The sequence below is a fragment of the Sander lucioperca genome, chromosome 23 (assembly GCF_008315115.2).
Source record: "Sander lucioperca isolate FBNREF2018 chromosome 23, SLUC_FBN_1.2, whole genome shotgun sequence".
NCBI classification, from domain to species: Eukaryota; Metazoa; Chordata; class Actinopteri; order Perciformes; family Percidae; genus Sander; species Sander lucioperca.
The window spans coordinates 9271251-9294922 of record NC_050195.1 but is presented as its reverse complement, the minus strand read 5'-3'; the positions used below and the strand labels follow the sequence as shown (position 1 = coordinate 9294922).

Sequence of the window (23672 nt, the reverse complement as noted above, 5' to 3'; positions counted from 1 at the left end):
TTGGAGCATTTGTTTGTTTTGTTTTCTACATTTGTATGCACATGAGGGAGAGGAGAGACAGGAACTGTTAGAATATTTTATATTTTCCAGCTTCAGATGGCTAATTGTAGCATCAGTGTAGTCCTGTATTTTCTGGACTGTTTACACAGAGGGCTTTAACTGTCCTTGTACTATACAGCACAATTGTGTTTGTTTTTTTTTTAACTTTAAAATGTTACTCAGCTGTTGTAATGTCTGCAGCCTGAAAACTAGATTACTCTCAGCATTATCACTTTAGGCAAGAAGAAAGAGAGTTGATTCTCAGATCTTCAGATTTCGGTTTGACAAGAAGACAAGTTGAGGGAAGTGTTATAGAGCTGGGTCATGATTATTATTAGATTCTTTTAACGTTGTCTTTTGACGAACATGCTTGGCTTATGCAATGTGGTCAAAGCTCTATTCTCGCAAGTGTTTGAAAATGTGCTCAAATGAACTTGCAGAAGAAAATATCAATCATTCGCTTGTGGAAAAGTCAAACTGGCCGAATTTTCATTACAAGCAAGTATTCTAGTGAAGATGCGAGCAATAATTTTTGGGCTTGGGAAGCAGGAAGGTTGGGAAAACTGTGGCCATACCATGTGGGTTGCTCGTCTGAATCACAAGACATATTTCTGGCTCACTAAATACTCTTAAGGTGGGAAGAGAAAATGTGATATTCCAGATAGCTTACATCTGTTGTGTGGCTGTGTGGACAAAACTGTCATCACATCAATAGTGGGTGATGCTAATTTGCCAAAAAAGACAGAATGGAAAAGAATCCGGATATTACTAAAACATGTATCTCACAAACCCTAAACTAGACCAATAGTTGAAAAGTGCTCACTTGCTAAACAGTTTTTGTAGAAAAACAAACCACTAGAACAACTCATTCAACCAGGATGTCCTGTGTGTTTTCCAGTATGATGACATTGTGGAAATACTACAGTCTGGTTGGCTAAACCCCTAAACTGCTGGCACAATCTCTCCAACCTATTTGTCTCCTCCAATTTCGTGGAACCTCCAGGGTGTGCTGCACATTCAGAGGATTGCCCCGCTTGTGAAGCTGATCGTACTAATCTGCTTCCTTTCACAAACAATGAGCTCGGTCAAGTCATCCAATAGACTCAGGGCAAAAAGCCTTTTATTTTTAGAACAGGTCGAGATCAATCAAATGCATTATTGTAGTTTTGACACATGTGGCGTTATCACTAGGGTTGGGCATCGTTTGGATTTTAACAATTCTGATTCCAATTCTGATTCTTCCTTTCGATTACGGTTATTTGAGGGGTGGATTATTTATTTCACAAATAGGAACAGGAACGTTTTATTTTGATTCAATGGTGGTTTGCAGTTTTACAGGGCTTTTTCAATGTAAAATAAAGCCACACTAGAGCGCCGCTTACTGTGCTCCAAGGCTGCAACACAACAAGCGCCTGTCTGCTACAGAAACCAAAACTTGTGCATGTTAAATTCGGAACCGATGATCAGATTTGAAACCAAATTCTCCAAACGAATCCAATAAAGAAACGATTCCAATGGATTTGTCATTTTTGGAAGGATTCCAAGTAGGAATCGGTTCTCGATGCCCAAACCTAGTTATCACTTGGCATTGTCTCTGAACATAGTTTTATACAGCATTTAGCGCAAACATTCTGTGATGCATGCAGTCCATGAGGGATTATATTCGCACTTCAGCACTTGAGGTATATGATAGGTAAAGCTGCTTTTAATGTATATGTAATGGATTGTATAATAGTATAACACTTTTTGATGCTACAAAGAGCCAAACCGAGATGGACATTTTGATTTATATGGTCCTAATATGAAATAGAAATGAAGAAATAAATAAAATGTAAAACTACATATAATCTAAATATTAGTAGCAATGCAGTGCCATCGGGGTTGGAGTTGGATGAAGTGAAACATCTTCAGGTAAATACAGACAGTCTGGGCTGACAATGGATGCTGTAAGAAAGGCAACAAGACATTGCTTAGAAACAGGAAACCAAAATACATTTGTCAAAATAAATTCAAAGTCATTGTTTAGGTCAATGCAGAATGCTGAAATGCTTTTACACAGAAACAAAAAGAGATTTTAAACAATAGAAGAAAGGAAAAACTTTATAGACAAACACATTTGTTCTTTTGTTTCTGTGAACAGAAGTGACTCCCTTCGGACTCATTTTATGACTCAGCCTCAGACTCGACTGGCTCTTATAAAACAACGCTCAATCTATTGAGATTTCCAATTGAACCCAAGAGCACTTGCCTCTGCAGATAAACTTGCATAACTCTTAACTCAAAACAGTGCCTTCCAGGAGTGGGTTATATGGATGAAAGCCGCTTAAAGGCATGTCCAATTTTATATTGAGATTTTTTTCTTTAGGCTAATCCTGAAACACACCTGGAAATGTAAGTGACTTCATCACATTGATGCAGAAATCATATCAAAATCGATTGTTCCCATAAAACAATCCTTCTCATTGATTTGCAACATTGCAATAACAAAATACATCTAGAAATAATAAAAGATGATTGCGGTAGAACATTCTAGTACTTTCCATATGCGTTATATCATATAAGAATGGAATAACAGGATATCAGATGGGAACATGATTACTAAGAGGTCAGGTTGACCTGGACAAGCCAGTCCTTCATTTCCCATAATTTCTTTTTAAAGAATTATGTTGCAATAACAAGGGCTGTATGTGACTTTTGAGAGGGGATAACATCAGGCAGGTGGGATTTGATGATTTAATACTCTTCACAGTTTATAATAACTTGTATCTTGCACTTTTGGGGCAGTTGCTCTGCAGACTAACTCAGGTGTTTTCAAGATTCAAGAGGTTTATTGTCATATGCACAGTAAAGACCACTTACACCATGCAATGAAAATATTGCTTTTCCAGTCTTCCTTACACAATGAATAAAAAAGGATAATAAAATAAAGCTAAAACAAACAATACAAAAATTTTAATAAATAGTTTTGAAAAAAGATTAAAAAAAGATTTGTTCCTAAAATAAAGATCTCTATATTGCACCATCTCTGCCTCCTTGAATAAGTCGTCAACTTGGGAACGTCCAACAATAGTCGCCACTATTTGATCCAGACAAATGTATATTGTCTAACTGTTAGGGATTGACCAATTATCGGCCTGGCCGATTATCGGGTCCGATATTTGGCAATTTGCAGATTATGTGCATCGGGGTTTTATTTCACTGTTAACCGATAAGGTTAATTAATAAAAAAGTGCGCTACTTTATCTCCGCTTCAGTCTGCAACACTTGCAAACTTGAAAAACTTCAGGAAGCTATTTTTTTTACTGTGGTATTAGGTTTAAAGTTTCAGTTTTATGAAATAATTGCTTAAGGCATTTAAACAAACTAAAAAAGATTGGTTCCAAATATTTGTTATTGGTTTCATTAACTACTAATAATTGTATTGGTATTGGCCCTGAAATAACAGTATGGGTCGACCTCTACTTACTATTTATTGTTGAATCATCCCAATGACACAGTTGCATTTATTCCAATGCAGCCAAATTCAGTTGCCTTTCCCTGTTACAGTACAGTCTGTATAAAGCTACAGGCTATAAGGTAAAAAAAAAAAAACAATGTATTAATGGTTTTAGATCAGATGCTAGAGCACACATTGTATCTATTGGTGCATATGATGTTCTTAAGCTTGCCATCCATTACAGCAGGTTCATAGAGAGCTCCTTCTGATTCAGCAGAAACAACAAAAAAGAAAAATAAATTCACGTTCAGGCCTCAGGAACACTTCGCAGCTGTGTTACAGTCTGATTTCACACAAGCACATTTTGCTGTGTCACTAATTTTCTCCTGTGCTGTTTGTGTCTTCCTGTACTTACTTTAACACTCTTGTTTGTTTACCTCAGCTCAGTGTAACATAGCCGGAGAGTATAAAGGCAACACGCAGGCCCTTTAAATGGGTGAAAATGTTTGTTTTTCTTCCTTTTTCAGGTGTGGTGAAAAGTCAAGAGTCTCTTTCAGTGTGGTCTCTTTCTGACTGAGGATAGAACAGTGGTTCAGTGATATGTGTTTTGACCGGCCCCAGTCTTCTGCTATCTGGTGTTTGACACCGGCAGAAAGCGGATGCTGTGAAATCGAATGCAGTGGGTGAGCTCCCAGCAGGAGCCCTGAAACATTAGCTATAATCGGCAGGTGACAGGAGCCTGTACTCCCTCTCTGCCAGACTGAATTTAGGTGTCTCTCTGTTGCTCTCTCAACATCTCTCCCTCTCTGGCTGTCTTTCATTTTATTTTATCTTTCTGCCTTTTTAAGCATTTTGTCACCTGTGGTGTCATCAGTGGCTGCGGTGACATACAAGAGCTGTTGGATGTACTCCGGCTAAGGTCTTACTCAATTTTAGTTACTGTATTTACGTGACCACTTGATGACATGTTATTGAGTTTTCCTGTTTCCATGAATAATTGGAGAGACAAAGACACCATTTTTCTGTCTGCCTATAGTGTCCTAGCCACAGGTTGTACAGTCCACCAGTCAGAAAATAGTATGAAAAGGTTCAACGTACTACTCGGGGTTACAAAAGAGGGCAGGAAAAGGTACAATGCTGGGAATGGTTCTGTGGAAAAAATTAATAAAGGCTGGTCATAGGTGTTTTTGTGCAAGTGCACATACAGATGTGATAAATCGTGTGATGTAACCTTTCTCAAAGATATTAAATGATTCAGTACAATGAAAAAAAGTTGCAAGGTTTAATGGATATCTTTGTCAACTAAGCAGTGGGTTCTGGGAAACAAATGATCCAGCAACTTTACAGTGGAAGTCTTGAGTACAGGGTTGCATCTAATTAACATTTTCGTCATTGATAAGTTATGAGGATTTGATAAATCATTCAGTGTACGTACTATATGCACATCCCACATATAGTTATGATAAAACAGAGAAAAGTTAGTCCGTCTCTCAATATTTTCAAATTTCCCTACTTCATCTGTGACTCTCAATGGCAAGCACCTATTGAAGATGTACATCTTTGAAAATGGGTCACAGATATGTAATTTCAGTTTTTACAACAGCTGGACACTGTAGTTTTTAGCATATGCTGCTCAAGCAGCAGTAAAAAGTGCATTTGTTGGAAACTATTGTTTTTACAGCAGATAAGTAGACATTTGGTGCGCTAACAAGTGTTTCCAGCAGCAGAATGGTTCATGTGGGAAAGTAAACTACAGGCCTGTGTTGTAGCATGTCATCTAGTCAACGATTTGTCCCATTAACAAAACCAGATCAAAACAGAATTCCATGTGCATGTACAGTTAACACAATCACTTGTGCGTGCATCCGGCCAAAATCTCTGTGGGTGCCGCTGTGCATAACCCATCCTGTGAAACGCTGCACATATATAAACATGCCATGGGCAAAAGGCTGCACAAAACAATATCATCATCATAAACAGGGGGACATTTTTTCCATTGAGAGAGCCAGATGCTATTCATGAATTCATGGCTCCCTGAAATGTGTTTTATTGTGTGCATAGAATAAGCATGATAATAAGACAATTAAAAGACTGATTGAAGAGAGCCCCAAGAGGTGCAATTGAAACCACTGGAAAATATATTCTCGGTCTGAAACGGAGTCTGACTCACTCAGGTACCACGATAGTCTCACCGGTGCTTTGACTTTATATGGAGAGTTGCCAGAGTGTGGTTGAATCGTGACATTATTGAATCACACTGAACCAGGAGTAAAAACAAACTTAAAACCTCTGATATATCTTGTCCAAAGAACTCCATCAGTTTTCTTTGCAGGGCTTGGTATCATTTTCTCAGTTACTGGAAGAGAGCAGGGGAAGCAGGATTTGGGCGTAGCTCTACCTATGCAGATGAGAATCTTTTCCCAGATTACACGTGTTTAGTGTGTGGCTGAGTATTTATCGCCAGCTGCTTGAATCTAAGTCGATGTGGAACAGCTTGCCTTTGCTTTCACTGCCTGGGCTGACAGTAGGAATTACCCGTTACAAACCACCGCACCTAGTCAGCATCACCAACAACTATAGTTGAGCTGCATAATTTGCATGTCGAGATGTTTGAAACATGGGGATTAGTCAGGGGTTCTAAGCCAATCTTAATCCATATATGTGTAGAAATATTTATATTTATAGAAAAAAATACATAATTCAGTGAGTATCCTTCAAAGTATGTGACAGCCGTAAGTTGCATTAATGTCTCGTTTTAGCGGTTTTTTTATCCTAATGGTGTCACATTCATTGTATGAGATGGAGCGCAGCAGCCTTTGAAGTCTGTCAGCTTCTATATCCTATTAAATATCAAATACATGTGTTTGTCCTCCCGATAATCCCCACAAAGCTGCTATTCAACTTGAGCACTTTGAATGTTGGACCAACTCTCCTGCTTTAAGTCAGCTTTTGCGACTCTGGTACATCTTATTATTATGATTATTATTATTATTGTTATTTATTAGAACAACTTCCTTTTACTTTGTCTTGTTTGTTTTAAATTGTTGACTCACAGTTCACTCAGGTTCCCTTGTTAATGCAGAAAGTTAGCTTTCATTATTAAGGGGTGGCATTTTCCTGTTTTTGTGACAACTTGGTGTGATAACTGTGTTTCTAAGTATTACATTGGGGACATTTTTTTTTTATCAAAACAGATTGGCTGGCAGCATTATTTACCTTTACCCCTTGGCATACTAAAACACTGTCTGATGTGACTAAAACACTTGGTGACTGTCTCATGTTGCATTCTTTTCTGGACTTAATGTCAGTCAAAAGCCAGAGTATTATCCCAATTCAAAGTCTGCATTCAACCAACAGTGATCCAAATCCTTTTAAGTGTTCTTCCTTCACCTTATTTATTGAGGATGCTTTGGAAGCTTTGTAGCTGAGTGGCCATGGCAGAGAATACGAGCCAGACTTACACATTTTAAAATACTTTTGTTCTACATCTGTTACTGTGTCAGACCATTGAACAATTTTGAGACTAACAATGGAAATTAAACCATATACATTTTGAATATGTGGTTGATTTGTCAAAGGAAACTCAACTTCTCCAACATTTTCCTTTTTTTATTTAATTTAATTTATCGGTGGCAGTGATATCTCCATAGAGTTTTAAACATGTGATTTAATTAGTTTAGGATGATGAACTTCAGTCTCAATGTTAAAATCTACTATTTGTTGCTGGTAAAATTGATACCTCATTCAGTGATATATAGTGACTCACTACACAGACACAGATTTATTTAAATGAATATGTTCAAGACTATTACTTTAAGGTTTATGTTTTTATTGAAGTGTTAACAATGGACAGTGCTGCTGCCTCTGGGTACTTTTGGCTGTACAGATCTTGCCACACTTTCATAAAAAATAGAAGAAGAAAAAATGGTGGCAGTTCAGTGTTTATCACACTTTGTTTTATTCAGAACAAACATTGCAGAGTTAGTCTTAGTTTTAAGAAAAGGACTCAAGGAAAGGCAATTCAGTGTGCTTTCAATCCTTTCTTGAAAAGAGAGCGCCATTTAGTGGGTTCAGAAAATAAAGACAATGGTTCACGAAGCTTCATGAAGCTCCATTTGGCTATCGCTACCTGAATGAGATTCATGGAATCTGAATTGAAATGGTTATTATATCTCTAGTTGTCACACCGAAGGGCATCTCAGAACAGCAAAGGTCAAATGATGCAATCTCCTCTCATCCAAAAAAAAAAGTCAGCAGTGAGGATCGATTTCATGCTTCAGCAGCACATAAATAATACATCTAACTTTAAACTCCATCCCAAGACTAGACACCTCTCCATAATACCTCCTCTTTAAAGACCACAGAGTTGCACACGCAGGTCTAAAGCACATTCTTGCAAAAGACGAGCAGAGCTACACTTGAATGCTCAGTAACATAGAAATTCAACAAAGCTTGCAGTTGTTTTTTTACTACTTTAATGTCGTCTTAAATATACAGTTTTGATTTAGAGAAATGGTTTCCTTCTTTTTTTCCCATTCCATTCCACTGCCTTTTAAAAATCACCCTCTTCCTTACGTCTGAGTGTTTTGATGTCTGTCCTTATCATAGTACAGTAAATGTATTTCTTCCTGCCACGCACATTATTCACCGCGCTGAGGCACCCAGCCTGCTCTGATGCATGACCTCACAGAGCCGTATCAGTCACCACGCAGACATCCTTTTAATAGCACTGTGACTCCTCAAGTCTAAACTTAGTATCATCTGCATAATGGCTGGAATACTACACTAGATTTCTTGTTGCCTGTTTGTACTTTTTCACAGTCAGGGAGGGTATTGTGAAGAAATAATAAAAGTTAACTTGTGCCTAAGTTCAACAAAACAAGTCACACCAAGGCCCTGAGTAAATGCAATCACTAATAATGACTTTCTATACCATAAATAAAAACAATTAGTAATAATGACTTCCTGGATTATATGAGCAATCACTTTTAATAACTTTCTTTCTATGTAATGGAATGTTTCAATTTGGACTTGTTTCAATGAGTGTACTCATAGTGCAGATAAAGGGTTAACACAGCACAGAGGGAGATCATCCAATGAGAATTTTCAGAGAGGAAAGTTACAAGAGATGACGCCATCTGAACTATTGAACTTTGTCCAGAAAGAGGATGTGTGACTGGGAGAGGCGCGGGGATCAGGGAAGCTCCTTGACAGATGATAAACATGCCAGTCAAATATTAAAGGAACATACATTATATCTTTGCTTTTAGTTTGAACTTTTAAAGGGGTGATAGAATGATTATATAGAGTATTTCACACTGTTCCTTAAGGTCTCCTAATAGGGTATGTAACATTGGTTGGGCTGAAAATGTCCCAGGTTTTATTCTATGGGTCCTTATGCATCCCTGTGGAATGTCTCTATTTGGAACGACAGCTTTTCTTCCAAATATGGTATGCTCATGAATATTTAGATGAGCTGCGGGCTGATTGGTTGCACACACACAGACACAGAGCTGCCCGCAGCACGCAAACATACACACAACGCTGCCCGGTGCGCACACACAAACACACACACACACACACACACACACACACACACACACACACACACACACACATGCACACACAGACACACTGTCTGTTACCGAAAGTACAGACAGACATGCCCGGCCGCGAGCAGCGGCTGCAGCACGGCTAAAATATCTCCAGCTGGCTTCAAACTTCATTTCTGCTCCAACGCATAAACTCATCAACTAATGTTACTGTACAAAGCACCATATACACAGTTTAGTTACAGTTTCATCCTCCAGTGTGTCACGCACACACACACACCAATGCAAAGTTTTGACACTTTCGTTACAACTAGTGTTGTTGTAAGCCCGACACAGTCATACCAAATTTGCAATTGGCCATCAATTTTCGTAAAACGGCCCATATTTAAGCTCTACATAGTTGATTTCTCGCATAAAAAAGTCTCAGAAGTGAATTTAGTAATGAAATAGCAGACGAACAATGTATAACATTTCTGAGATCTGCGCGACCTAGATTAAGAAGACTAGCTGATCTCAGGTCAGTGGTGTATGTAAATTTTGGGGCGTGACACAGGTAGAGACTAGAGCCAAATAAGGTAGGAGTTGAGGAGTTGACGTCAACTTTTAGCTTTGTTGAGATTCGCCCGTTTTCAGCAGCAGTTTCAAATTGTGAGATTTGCAGAGGAAAGAGGTGTCAATGGGACTTTGAGGTTCTATGTATGCCTATTTTACCCACCGAACTGTCGTAATTCAACTATGACAAGGTAAAATCGGTTTTGCATTCTATCACCCCTTTAAGTGTTTTGCCACATTTAATACAACATTTAAAAACTAGGCATATCATGTTTCAAGGAGAATCCCTCCCCTCAGGAGACTGGAAAAGCCATTGGACCCACAAAACAGACTTGACACCTGCCGGAACCAATGAGAGAAGAACGCGCCCGAGTAGAATAGTATTTAAACTGTTTAGACAAAGGATTCGGGGCTCAGTTTGCAGAGCTTTAAGAGCGAAGTAAACTATTGCCCATAGCTGTGTATTCCTGTACCCTTTTTCTGCCTTATTGCTTGGAAATAAATCTTGAACAGAAAGAAAGAAGTTGTAGACTTTTTTATCTGAAGTTGGAGTGACTTTTTTACCTTCTTCTCAACAAACGAACACAGTATTAGTGGACATTTAGCTTCTAATATCCATCAAATTCATCTCTAACTCTGTGTTTCTCTTTCCCCTCCTCTCTCTCCCAGGAAATCCAGCATGGCTTTCAGGATTAACCTCTGCACTTGGTAGAACTACCCAGAAGTTCACGTCCGTTTGCACAGCATCTCACAGCCTGGAAAATTCCATAATGTAAATGTATCTTGCTTGTTTTTTTTCTCCGTTAAACCTTCCGCTTTGGGCCATGAACCTTAGAGGATCTACCGGGACCACTATTTCCTTAGTTTGGATATAGATTCCTCGTTTGCCTTGACTATTGCACAGGCCTGGAGCGGTGGCAAGTTGTGGCGGCGGCGGTGGTGGGAGGACCTTACCACCTTGGAACACGGGGATAACTTTTACAAAAGCACGCGCCACCATGAGGATATCCACCACCTCCTGTCTCTGTCCCTTTCTGGTCTGCCTCTGTTTCATCCAGAGGTGCTACGGGGCAAGCCACCATGTCCCTGCCAAAGTGCCCTCCAAGAATCAGACCAAACTGGCCAACGGGGAGACGGAGGTGCACCACAGGCCCAAGCGTGGCTGGATCTGGAACCAGTTCTTTGTTTTAGAAGAACACTTGGGACCAGATGCACAGTATGTGGGAAAGGTAGGACGTTTTATTGAACTGTACAAAACAAAGACATCTTTTTATCCCAGGGAACCTGCTTTTGAACAGCTTACTTGGCATTTTTCTCTCCCTGCGTGTTTATTGAGAAATGGGTTACAGCAGGAGCAAGCTGTTCTATTGAGGTAGATCGCCACGTCGGCATTGTACACCCGCTTTTTTTTAATCTTCTGATGTGGAAATTCAGGGCTCATTTGTTGAAGGTGTGTTTTTTTTTTTTCTTCTGTCTTTACAATGTCGGACCGAATACTGGTCCGATACCGTCATGATGATGTCTAAAGAATATATTATTCTTTGTAATCAAGGAGTGCCTCTCAGCATGTCTGCCACTCGGGGAAGCCAGCTTTGCAAGAGTGGATTAAGTTTGAAAGTGAGAATAGCCCTCTACATCAAGCTATCTTTGAACTGAAATATCAGATTGGGTGTCTCTGTGGAAAATGAACCCAAATTTGATCTCTTGGTGGGAAATGAACCACCATAGTAAGAAATAAGACAGTAGTGCAATGGGGTTATAGTAAGCCAGGGTGCCTCATAGTTGGAACATTTTATGAAGGTAATTTCAAAGTGACGGATGTCCCTTACAGTGGAAAATATATTGGTGGGTATTTTTTTCTATACCTGGGCGTAGGGTACGATGCATCCCTGTTGTTGGTGGTGATTTTTCTGTTAGCTCCACCATAAGCCACAGGGAGCTGGTTAAGTCCTCTGCTTGCAGATTGCCTGTCCTTATCTTCTGAAATGTTAAAATGTGTTTCTCCGCTGCAGTGATCATTATTCTCGGCACTCAGGCACAAACTAATCCCCTCAACTGCACTCCGAGAGAAAGGGAATGAGAAAGGCACAATGCTCCTCTGACTGCACATATGTCTGTATTTCAACAGCGGTATACCATTTGAAGGCAAAATGAAAGAAAATAGGGATGAAATGCTTGGAAAAAAACAACAACAGTAAATATAACTTTCTGCCTCAAATGTCTGTTTATTGAATAAACCTGGGTGTTTTAATCACACATGTACTTGCGAAGCCAACAAAGCAGAAGGAAAGGTTATTTATTGGTGAAACATGTTTTTTCCTAATATTATTTGACGCATGAATGAACCATAAAATCCCACAGTGCCAAAAAAAAAAAATCCCTCAGTATGTATGTATTAGACAATAACAAAGATATTTTGCAGCATATTCAAAGCGTCAGTTTGTCGATGCACAAACTGCACGAAAACAACGTTAATCATTTTAGATGTTAAATTTGTCCACTGCTGGGAACTTCTTGATTGTTTGGTTTGCTGGCTTGTTGGCTGATGTGCTAGTTCTACAGTACTCCTACCTTAAGGGTGTTGTTGTTGTCTGTCTGTGTGTGTGTGTGTGTGTGTGTGTGTGTGTGTGTGTGTGTGTGTGTGTGTGTGTGTGTGTGTGCGTGCGTGCATGCGTGTGGCGGTTGCCGCTGATGAAAGCAAAATAAACATAAACAGCTAATCCTGGATGATAATAAAGCACTGAGAAGACACATAAACATTATTATTCAATTTGACATGCATGTTTAAAGAGATGAGGTCTCCAGATGGTTAGCACAAAAACACATTTAATTATGTGGGTTGGGACTGGTGTGCTGTGTCCTAATGTGACCAAGAGACAGACTGACCCTTAATTAGACGAAGACAGGAGAGGAGGAGGAGGAGGAGGAGGAGGAGGAGGAGGAGGAGGATTAATGCAGTCGACACGTACCGCGCTGTATTGTGTTTTTTTTCGTCCTCCCTTTGCTTGATTAAAAACTGCACATTAGCGAGCAGCAAATGAGCAGTTCCACTACAGGGACTTGCCAACACAGTCTTTGTCGATAATTACTTTCATCAAAAAATGTAAAGTTTTGAAAGAGACGTTTCATGATAAGATGCCTTGGAATATTGCACACAGACATGGTGTATTAATTATTGCGTGGTCAACATGAAAGAGCAGATGTGTGCTAAAAAATGTGCAAGGTCAAACATTAACACAAGCATACCATAATGTAAGACCTGGCCTTGGCAGTTGGTAATGTTGTGTGTACTTTTTACTACTCTCACATAAAGGATAGCGTAGAGTGACTTCTGGGAATAAGTGAAGCGGCCAGTCTGTCAAGAACATTTTTAATCCCCCTGAGGTATCCCATAATCCCCAATGACACCTTTCTGGGGGGCTGATACTTTTGGGAAATGACAGCTTTGTGCATGAGTGAGACACAAATGCTTGGTAGAGGACAGGGCTTGTCCAGATACGAGACAGGAGACAACCCACTCTCCCAATGGGAGGTTTGAATGGCTTCATGTCAATCAGCTCAGCGTGGTGCTTTGAAGTAGTCAGGCAGGTTACAGACTGGATGGTGATTTTTAGAAGACGATGCAAATCCCAAAACCCTGAATGAATATGAACTAGGGGTGTTGAAATTAATCATTTCATTGCATCGATGCAGTGACAGACCATAACCGATTATTGCCTGACGATGTTACTTTGATTTTCCGTTGCTGCTTTTTGTGTTTTTCCCTTTTGTCTGTGTTCAGACTCCATTACATTCAGGAACTGTCTTTTTTGAGAGCAGATACAATAAAAAGGGGAGTTCATATATATCTTGAATTTGTTGATGAAAATCATGTGTTGCAATATATAATAATATTGAGGAGGTGACGCATCGTGATGCATCGGGATATCGAATCGATTTGAATCGTTGACAGGAGAATCGTAATCGAATTGTGAGACCAGTGAAGATTCACACCCCTAATATGAACTGCAGTGAACTGTCTGCTGTAACTTAGTTGGAGGATGTAGCGCAGCTGTTGGATGAAAAGAAATAGATCCTTGGTCAGAAATCCTTGAGTGGAACCATCATTGGGTGTCTGGCCCACATATACAATAAACATACAATAAATAATGTGAGATTTGACAGAATAGGTGCTTCAGCCCAGACTAGGAGGGATGCCCCTTGTCTTATCCTGTCTTCATTTGAGCAAAGTAGCAACCTCTAAGAAAGGTGCCTAAATGTTTTATTCATACATCTAAAAATATATTGTGCTGTGACAGAATCAGGCAACTGTCTTGTTGTATGTGTAGTAATGGCTCGACAGTGGGAAGAAGAAAAAAAATGAGTCTTTACATAAAATTGCTTTTCACCCACTCTTTGCAACGCAGGAAACAAGTGTGTGCAGATTGGAATGTTTTCAGTGTTAAAGCAGTGAGGTGTTACATGAAATAACAAAGAAAATTTCACAGCCAATGTCACATTATTACTCTGCATTGTTGGAAAGAGAAACATCCTGAAAATTGCTGAAATGTTATTTATCAACCACAGAGACATTTCTATGGCATGCATATGTGGGTGCGGAAGTGCCTCAATGTTTGTGTGTATGGTAGTGCTACAACTAAAGCTTTTTCATTATTGAGTACCCTTTTATTACTGTTTTTTTTATAATACAATGTACAAATGGTCGAAAATTTTACATTCTTTTCGTGCACCAACATGTACACTCAGTAAGAGTTGTGTGCGCATGTGTGGCAGAGAGATATCCATTGATTTTCCTCAGCTGTGTTTAAGGCAATTTGGATCAACAGTCTTTGTTTGGAATGGCTAATCTTTATCTGGTCGGACATAGAAATACACCTGCAGTGTTGTGCCCTTGATACGGTGACACTTTCACCTAACAATTGGTTATGAAAGAAATTTAGCTAACCCTGTGAATGACAGTTCATTCCATTGATTCAACAGTTGCAGAAAGTAACACAAGCATATGTCTGCAGCCATGTATAATATCCTAAGTGCTTTCCCCTGTCCTCTGGCTGAAACGTTCAAACATATTAGCACCATTAAGAGACTGAAGCCATGTGCCCTCCCTCACTGCCAGAGCACCAGGCAAAAACTTCATGTTTTTTAAAGCTCATCTGCTGACGGATTCATTTCTGTCTCATTCTGATATCAATTTTTAGAGGCAGAGCCATTAAATGAGTGTCAGAGTTGCTTCCCGGAGTCTAATAATCTCATTATTGTACATCAAGAAGTCAACCATCCTGCTGGGAAGACAACGATTCATTCTGTTTCTCCCCGCAGATGTCAAAACAGAGGACAACTATTAGGGCGGATCTCCGTGATGCGCATCTGAGGCACGTCTTCAGCACGCCCCTCATCACTGTCTCTTGATGTATGGTTATTAGGCGGGCGCTCCATCATCAGGGTTTACTGTGACTGTTGCAAATCAATCGAAGAGAAGGGGGCGCTCGGAGGAGTTGATTGGGAGGGAGCATGGTCAAAATGTGGTGATAATCAGACAATCAAGCACGCCCACATAAAAAGTGATTAAGTCCTCTTGAGTGAAGCATAAGAGCCGAGATTTAATCAAAAACGAACCCACCCCCCCTCCACTAATTGCAAATATGAAGCCAAAGCACTGATCATCAGCTAGGGCACACAGCCTGCTCATTTCTCCTTCTCTTCATCCCCCCCGCCCCCTCCCTGCTCCCCTCACCATGCACATTGTTGATGGAATAAATGCTCCAGATCCTGACTCCAACCTTCAACTCCCATTTCCGCATCAGCAAGGGCCTGCTTTCAATATCAAAGCGATGCAGATTTAATGAATCTTTCTGGAAACAACATGAAGTTAATGTTGCTACTGTTTGTCCAGTGCCAGTCTGATTACATGAATTGTGAAATCACAACAAAGAACACACAGATAAACAAAGATGTTGAGCTTGCAGTGATGCATGCGCAGCCATTTGGTGCATCTGTACAAATGTGCGGTGCCCTGGTGCAGACGTAGGCCCTTTTAGCTGTGTCATAAAGTTGATGTCTTGCTGAAAGTCTAACTCGCTGGGAAATCGATTATAAATCAGCATGGGATCAATCAGCTGAAAAGTAGCCACCATTTTGACATATTGTATGCTTTGTGCCTGCTATTTAATCGCGGATTTCATATAATTATCACATCCGGAGTTTTATGTCCTACTTATTCCATTCCAGGCAATTTTTCTGCTGAACAAATATAGAGCTGACTGACCACATGGTGCTGCATTAATCAGCCAAAATGCTTAGAAGTGGCTGCTTTTCAAACAGACATAACTCATGTCCCATTTCAGGTAGATTCAAGAAAACTACTTAAGCAATCAGCAGAGGATACAGTCTATTAAGTGCCATGCTGATACATTACGAATTGCTACACAGCTTGATCTTCCATGTATTTTTCTCCTCTACTTCTTCTTTCTTCTGTACCAGCTTTTGTCCTTTTTGATTGTACAGATCCTGGTAATGTATGTGCCTGGTTGGATTGCATTATCGGTGAATGCCATTTGTCTTGGCTTGGTCCTGTTCAGTGTAGAGATCCACATAATGTATGTGCCTAGCTACCCTTGTTCGCTCTCAGCTTGTATAAAAGGATGTGGCTTTACTGCTGTCATGTCCACTCATTGTGGACTGTGGGGAACGAGAACAAGAAGAATACCTCTATGGTGCAGGCAGAAAAGGAACATGTGGCATGGTGGCTAGGTTTAAACCAAGACCGAATCCTGTGATTGTGCATGCTGGTCTATTGGCCCAGAAATGAAGCATTTGAATCTTCCTTTATCTGCTATGGGTGAACAGGTTCATTGGTGGTTGTGCATCATTTCAGAAGGTCTGTGCTAATCTCTTCATTAATGTTTGTAAGACATTCAGTTGTCAATAGTTGGTTGCAAGGTAGCTCTGTTTGTGGACTAAATACTTGCTCGGTAAACAATTAAAATGAATCAGCAACTTTAAAATTCAAGCGACTACCAGATGAGTCGATAATGAGTCATTAGTTGCAGCCCTACGTATATGTAGTATACAGTATATGAAATAGAACACACTTTGATTAGGTTTAAAATATGATCAAACATGTTGAAGAAATGCTGCTACAGATACAATATCATCACAATATGACATTATCTAACAGGGCAAGATGATAAACCAAATCCATCAAATTATAGTGTGAATCTTTTTGCCAAACTAAATGTATTCTCATTGCAGTTTTTTCAATGAATATTGTAATTTTAGTTAAACCAGCAAAAATAAGTCATGCACTGATGTATTTAAAAATCTACATATCACATTAAATACAACAAATTGGTACTAGATCGAGCCTTATAATCTGCTTATTATTTCATAAACAATGTCTCATGACTTTCAATGAAGATTTAAAAAAGAAATTAACTCATGCAACATATAGATGTAATATATGTAAATGTGGTTATTGATTCATAGGTCTGTGTTGTTATTGAGTCAATTAAAACAGTAAAAATTATATCACAGTAATAGTGATTTTAAAAGGTCCTATAACATGCTACAGGTGGGAGGCTGACCACCTGGTGACCTGGTGCAACCAAAACAATCTAGAGCTCAATGCTCTAAAGACAGTGGAGATGGTTGTGGACTTCAGAAAGAACCCAGCCTCACCTGCCCCCATCACCCTCTGTGGCTCCACAATTGACACTGTGGAGTCTTTCCGCTTCCTGGGAACTACCATCTCCCAGGACCTCAAGTGGGAGCTGAACATCAGCTCCCTCGTGAAGAAAGCACAACAGAGGATGTACTTCCTGCGGCAGCTGAAGAAATTCAACCTGCCAAAGACAATGATGGTGCACTTCTACACAGCCATCATTGAGTCCATCCTCACATCCTCCATCACCATCTGGTACGCTGCTGCCACTGCCAAGGACAAGGGCAGGCTGCAGCGTGTCATTCGGTCAGCTGAGAAGGTGATTGGCTGCAATCTGCCGCCGCTCCAGGACCTATACGCCACCAGGACTCTGAAGCGTGCTGGAAAGATTGTGGCTGACCCCTCCCATCCCGGACACAAGCTCTTTGAGCCACTCCCCTCTGGCAGGAGGATGAGGTCCATCAGGACCAAAACCTCACGCCACATAAACAGTTTTTTCCCCTCCGCCACTAGCCTTCTAAACAAGGCCCGGAATCCATCCTGACTCTCTCCACACCCCACCTCTGGCTCCTCATGCCACTGTACCTACTCTGCTGTAGCGTTCCTTTTTACTACTGTTTAACTTATTTTACTATTTATTTAAATTTATTTTATCGTTATTAATACATACTGTGTGTATATGTTTATACTTATATTGTTTATATTCTTTTTATCCTTCTTATATTTGAATGTGTGACATGCTCCAACAACACCATGACAAATTCCTCGTATGTGCAACGTACTTGGCAATAAAGCCCTTTCTGATTCTGATTCTGATTCTGCTGCTTTTTGGATGCTTTTATATAGGCCTTAGTGGTCCCCTAATACTGTTTCTGAAGTCTCTTTCCCAAAATTCAGCCTTGGTGCAGAATTACAGCAACTACGAGCCAGTCCCACAATGAGCTTTCCTTAGTATGTGCCATTTCTGTGTCTGTAGCTTTAAATGCTATTGAGGAGGAGAGAGGGGGGGGGGGGATTCTCTGGGCGGGCAAAGCAAAGGGGAGATGACCTTTCCCCTTATGACATCATATAGGGAAGATTCCAGATTGGCCCATCTGAGCTTTCATTTTCTCAAAGGCAGAGCAGGATACCCAGGGCTCGGTTTACACCTATCACCATTTCTAGCCACTGGGGGACCATAGACAGGCTGGGGGAACTCATATTAATGTTAAAAAAACTCATAAAGTAAAAATGTTCATGCCATGGGACCTTTAAGAGGGCTGATTCTTTATGAGGTGAAAAGATTAGTTGATGATCAATTTGTAAATCAGAGACAACATTAATTGCTTAGCATTCTGATAATTGTGTATGTCATACAGGTGCTGCTCACAGCTTTTCTTTTTATTTATCATTGCAATTTCCACTCTGTGCTCTAGTAAGTCATACTTTGTGACTTCATTTTGAATTAACTCTGACAGACAAAATTACTGACTAAATAACTATAATTATAGGTTACAGCTCTAGTTTGATTACATTTGTGACACATTAACATTTTATGTTATTATTTTATCTAGCATTACTATATAAGTAAAAAACAACTATTTACTGTTGCAGAAATACTGTTGTCATGGCAGATATCTGTCAGGTTAGAGGATTGCTTTCCTCCTCAAATGTCTTCTCCCCTTAGCTGACATAGACACCTGATAAATGGTACGACAGGGCCAAAAGTAGACTCTGAGCACCAGTTAGCTTGTGAACACAAACAGTTTAAGGCTGCTCTCGACAATGAGTATACAGAGCCCAAACAGTGAAAACACGTAGCTTTTTGACAAAAAAAAGTGAAGAGACTTTTTCTCTCAGGTTGCTCCTCTGGGCATATGATGAAATTATAAGCGAGGTTTTCCTTGAGATTGGAGTGTTTTTTTCTCCAGCGACTTTAGAGCTCCAATATCTGATGATCTCTTTAAACTCCTCAGAAATGCATTGCCAGCTGCCAGCCGTCAGCCACATGCCAGTCATCTATTCCACTAGGCTTTAATAAAGTCACCCATAGAGACAGAGAGCTAAACACAATCCCTTGTTTTGATGCCCTGTGGAGGAAAAGGATTCCTCTAAATCCTTGCAGGGAGACAACAAAACAACAAGGTTGCAGGGGTCATAATTTCATCTTACTCATGATGTCTCGCTGGACTGTACCAATCAGTGTGTATGAGAGATTTGCACACATTTCCTTTCAATATATATTGCATGGACTGGACATTACTGCCATTTTCCTTCCAACCCAATTCCAGATTGCCACCACAGCTGATGTATGTAAAGCTCATATCAAGCTTGCTCTGCGGTGTAACAAAATTGACACTAATTACATCAAGGCCAGTTGCCATGAAATTTTCTGTGTGATCAGAATTAATGATGTATGAATAAAAATATCCCGACGCTGAAGTTGAAATGCAGTAGCAGCGCACTCTGCAGAGAAGTGGAGCCCCGCGTTTGAAATGTCACCAAAATTTTCCCCAAGCCCAGTTTTGTACAATCAGCTTTGAGCAAAAATGTGAAATACAAACTGTCCCCTAAACAGCAGTGTGGGAGGTCTCAGTCCAGAGAAACTGCTCCAACTGCCTTTTTTTCTTTTGCCTCTCCTCTCTTTGTTATCATCAAGCAGTCGCAGATGGTCAGTAAACATGAGAAAGTTGCGCAGCTTACTTACAGCCAAGAGGTATATCAGTGTTAAGATCTCTCGATATTGATTGTTGTATGTTGTCTTTTTCTGGTCCTCCACGCTGCAGTCGACTAAAATGATTTTAATTTACTTGACTGTTCCAATCAAGTTAACAGCAAATGCTTTTACCTGTTTGATCCTTTTCAACTTTTTGTCTGACCATAGCCACCCAATATACCCCAAATATTATTAAAGTACTACAAGTAAGGCTGGGCAATATGGCCAAAATCTTCTATCCCGATATAGGTCATTTCGTATCTCAATAACAATATATATCACAATATAGCATGTTTTCTGGTAATACAATAAATAGTCTGTTTGAAATAACAACACGGTGAAGCCTATTTTTGTATACTCCTGTGCAAATTAAATACTTGCAAATGAAAAGTATGAAGCATTAGATCACATTGTTAAAAACTTCAGTGCAATATGAACATAATGTGAAAGGTTCAGAATGTAAAGCCTCATCCAAATGAGGTAAATATTGCTGAATTGTGACAGCTGAACAGTAAAATGACACTTTTTAGAGAGTGTTTAGTGGTAAATCAGACCTCAGATATACAATTTTAGTTTTCTGTGTCTAGCTTTTTTTGCAGAATACTCAATAGTATGTCCATACCACTGAAGGTCCAAACCTAACTATTCTATAAGAGATGGGTTTTTTCAGATGATATCTGAAGAGTTCTGGATCCTCTGATCCCCACTGTAGTCTAGAAAGTTTTAGAAACATATTGATAATTGAAAAGTTTGGAATATGTGTTGCTCATACAGTATGTAGGACACATCTGTAATGAGTACACAGTGGACCATGGCATGGTATTGTGGAAGATAAGAGTGATTTTAAAATCAAAGACCACCACACTGAGAACACCTGGAAATACTCATATTCATGCATTAATCCTTAGAGCTCTTTTCTGATTTGAATGTTGAGTATCCTCATACACATTATTCACTCCCAGCTGGCCTGACACTGCTGTACCTTTGGCTGTGATGTTTGTGTAATAACACGCAACCTGTTGACACTTTTATAACCCATAGATTTTGGAAGGCACTCAATGCCATGTGCATCAATGGTCTGCACATTGCAAGGCATGATTTATTAGCTGCTGTAAAGGAAGTCAATGGTTAGATTAACACTATGACTGAAGGCAAAATTATATTTATGAGCAAAAGTTGTTGGAGTGCTGCTGAACAGAAGTGGATATATCCTAGTAGTAGTTATGGACATGGTGTATCAAGTGTGGTTTTCTGCATTTAAATAGTGCAGTGCCCGTTAAAGATGTGCCTGTTTGGAACGGGCCGATTGCTTGGCCTGTGGTATTGCTGCTTGTAGAATTCATCAAAACCAAATTGTACCCCAAAATTACTTACAGAAGGACCCCAAACCACTTCATATGCAACTCTCCTGTATACCCTATGTGTGTGTGTGTGTGTGTGTGTGTGTGTGTGTGTGTGTGTGTGTGTGTGTGTGTGTGTGTGTGTGTGTGTGCGCAGAGAGAGAGAGAGAGAGACGGTGTTGTCTCGTGTCGGATCGTTAACGAATTTAACATTTCAGCAGAGGTTTTAATTTCCATACAGGTTTAGTGGCTTGACAGTTAACGGTGAAGTAGGGGATTTGATTCGCGGGGGTATTTTGGCGACGGTAATGTTATTAGTTAGCAGTGTACTTAATTAACCCGGGGTGAGTCTAATGAAAAGTGCTGTGTCTGCCCGGTTCAGTTCTGAGATTTTCTCGCATTGCACAGCGCTGTGAAGGAATAATATCTGAGATTACTTTATATTCTGCCTCTGGTTAGAAGTGGTGAATGAAGGCTACAGCTCACAGCAACTTAGTACTATATAGTGTCTGGCTTTTGTTTGATATTTAGTGTTGGCTTTTTGTTGAGTTTCCTCTTAAAAAAAAAACTATACACAGAAAAGCGTGGCATCACGCTCTGTCTGCCACTTGTCTGTAGCTGGTTGTGCTTTGCATGTGTGGGATTCTGAAACGTCCTTAAATTCGGGAATTGTCGTTTGTTTATTCAAAGTCAAAGACAGTCCAAAGTAGTGCTACTTTGCACATTTTTGTGGGTCTGAGGTGCTGTGCTGTGCAGTGTGAGAGGGGGAGTGGCCAGCGGTTAGAGCGGCAAAAGCCAATGTGTGCTTCTTTTACCTATATATATTTAACAATATCTTTTGCATTTCTAATCCAAACAACGTCAAACTGGCACTGCACTTACTCGTGCCCGTAGCAAGACACCTGTCAAGTTTGAAGTCCATCGGACTAACAGTTCTAGAGATATGTGCATAAAACACACACACACACACACACACACACACACACACACACACACACACACACACAGACAGACGTTCCTGCAATTTATAGATAGATGTAGGAATGGAATGTATATGTAGGAATTAACTTTTAAACTAAAGCCAACACTGGAATCTACTATTTCTTAATGTCTTTTACTACATTAATTCAAAGAGTGCAACAACGGGCCAAAGCGTGTCAACAAAGTAATTGTTCCCATCCACACTGCATTTGATGTGTAAACATGTTCTGATTTCTTGCCTTGGAGGTTGTATTTCATATTAGTACAATCTAGCAACTGATTAACTACCTGATTCAACAGGATCTTTGACTCCTCATCTAATTACAGGCTTGATATTTACCGCGGGAAGGACATACGGCTCTCATCAAGAGTCAGGCCTGCAATCAACAGCGGCTTCCTAATTTATTTGCTAGTCCAGGTTTTGATTAGATGTGGCCTGAGGACCTTCGCCATTCACCTTGTTAAATAATTGGTAACTGTTAATGGTTGTGCATTCATACTAATAGTACTGTTTTTTTTTATATATATAAATGTGTACCTCTGTGGTTTTACTAATTTTTAAGTGATTGGAAAATACAACCAGGTTGACCCGAACTGAGCCTCAGGGTCAGTAAGGTAACACTAATTCATTAAGTTTTTTTTACACATGAATCCTAATGCACTCTACAGGTATACAGACTGTCAAGTCATGTTATATCTCCCAGCAGAGATGTCTGTCTAATGGAAGCTTAGCAGTGCTGAAATAATAATGAATCATGTAACAGACATTCAATCACAAATTAGTCAATAATGGGTGCATAGTTTAATGAAACTCAGCGGAAATTCAATTCAGGAAGATCCTCTTTACGCTCTCATTCATTCACAAATCTCTCTCACTCTGCAGGAAAATTCCTGCACTAACCATGGCATCACTACCCCCATAAATATGACTACGTACCGACTGGGTCTAAGACAACTTTTTTCATTCACTCTAAATCAAGTCTCTCCTGATTAAAATGATCATCATAACATTGGACAATATGATGATTGATTGTTTCTAAAGTTGGGTCACTGTGAAAGTATAGTGTCCTAATTCAGGGACGTAGTCACAACAAAATCACTGCAGTTGGTTGTCCAGTTATTTTTACAAACTTTACAAGGGGACATTATGTAAATCCTTATGTATCAATTACATGTAGGGCTGGGCGTTATGGCAAATAATTCATCAGGATATATAAAACATCAATTTATATCACTAAACACAATTCAATCAGGAGAGACTTCGTTGCAGATATGCAAAGATTTATTGTACGAATGCATGATATGACATGTACAGTCTTTGGAGATTAGACTCCATCATTATTAAATGATATATATATATATAATTAGGGGGTTAGAAGGCCAAAAGCTGATCCCCCGATGGAGTCTAGACACTGAT

At 39.7% G+C, this 23672-nt stretch overlaps 1 protein-coding gene across 1 annotated transcript in view; it reads left to right on the top strand.

Moving 5' to 3' along the window:
* Window positions 1-23672, top strand: part of LOC116040056 (cadherin-18) — a 99410-nt gene that overhangs the window by 14873 nt on the left and 60865 nt on the right. Inside the window, exon 2 of the mRNA XM_031285290.2 lies at window positions 10249-10808. Within this exon, the coding sequence (XP_031141150.1) occupies window positions 10578-10808 (231 nt within the window). The 5' untranslated portion in view covers window positions 10249-10577. The remainder of the gene's footprint in view (window positions 1-10248; window positions 10809-23672) is intronic.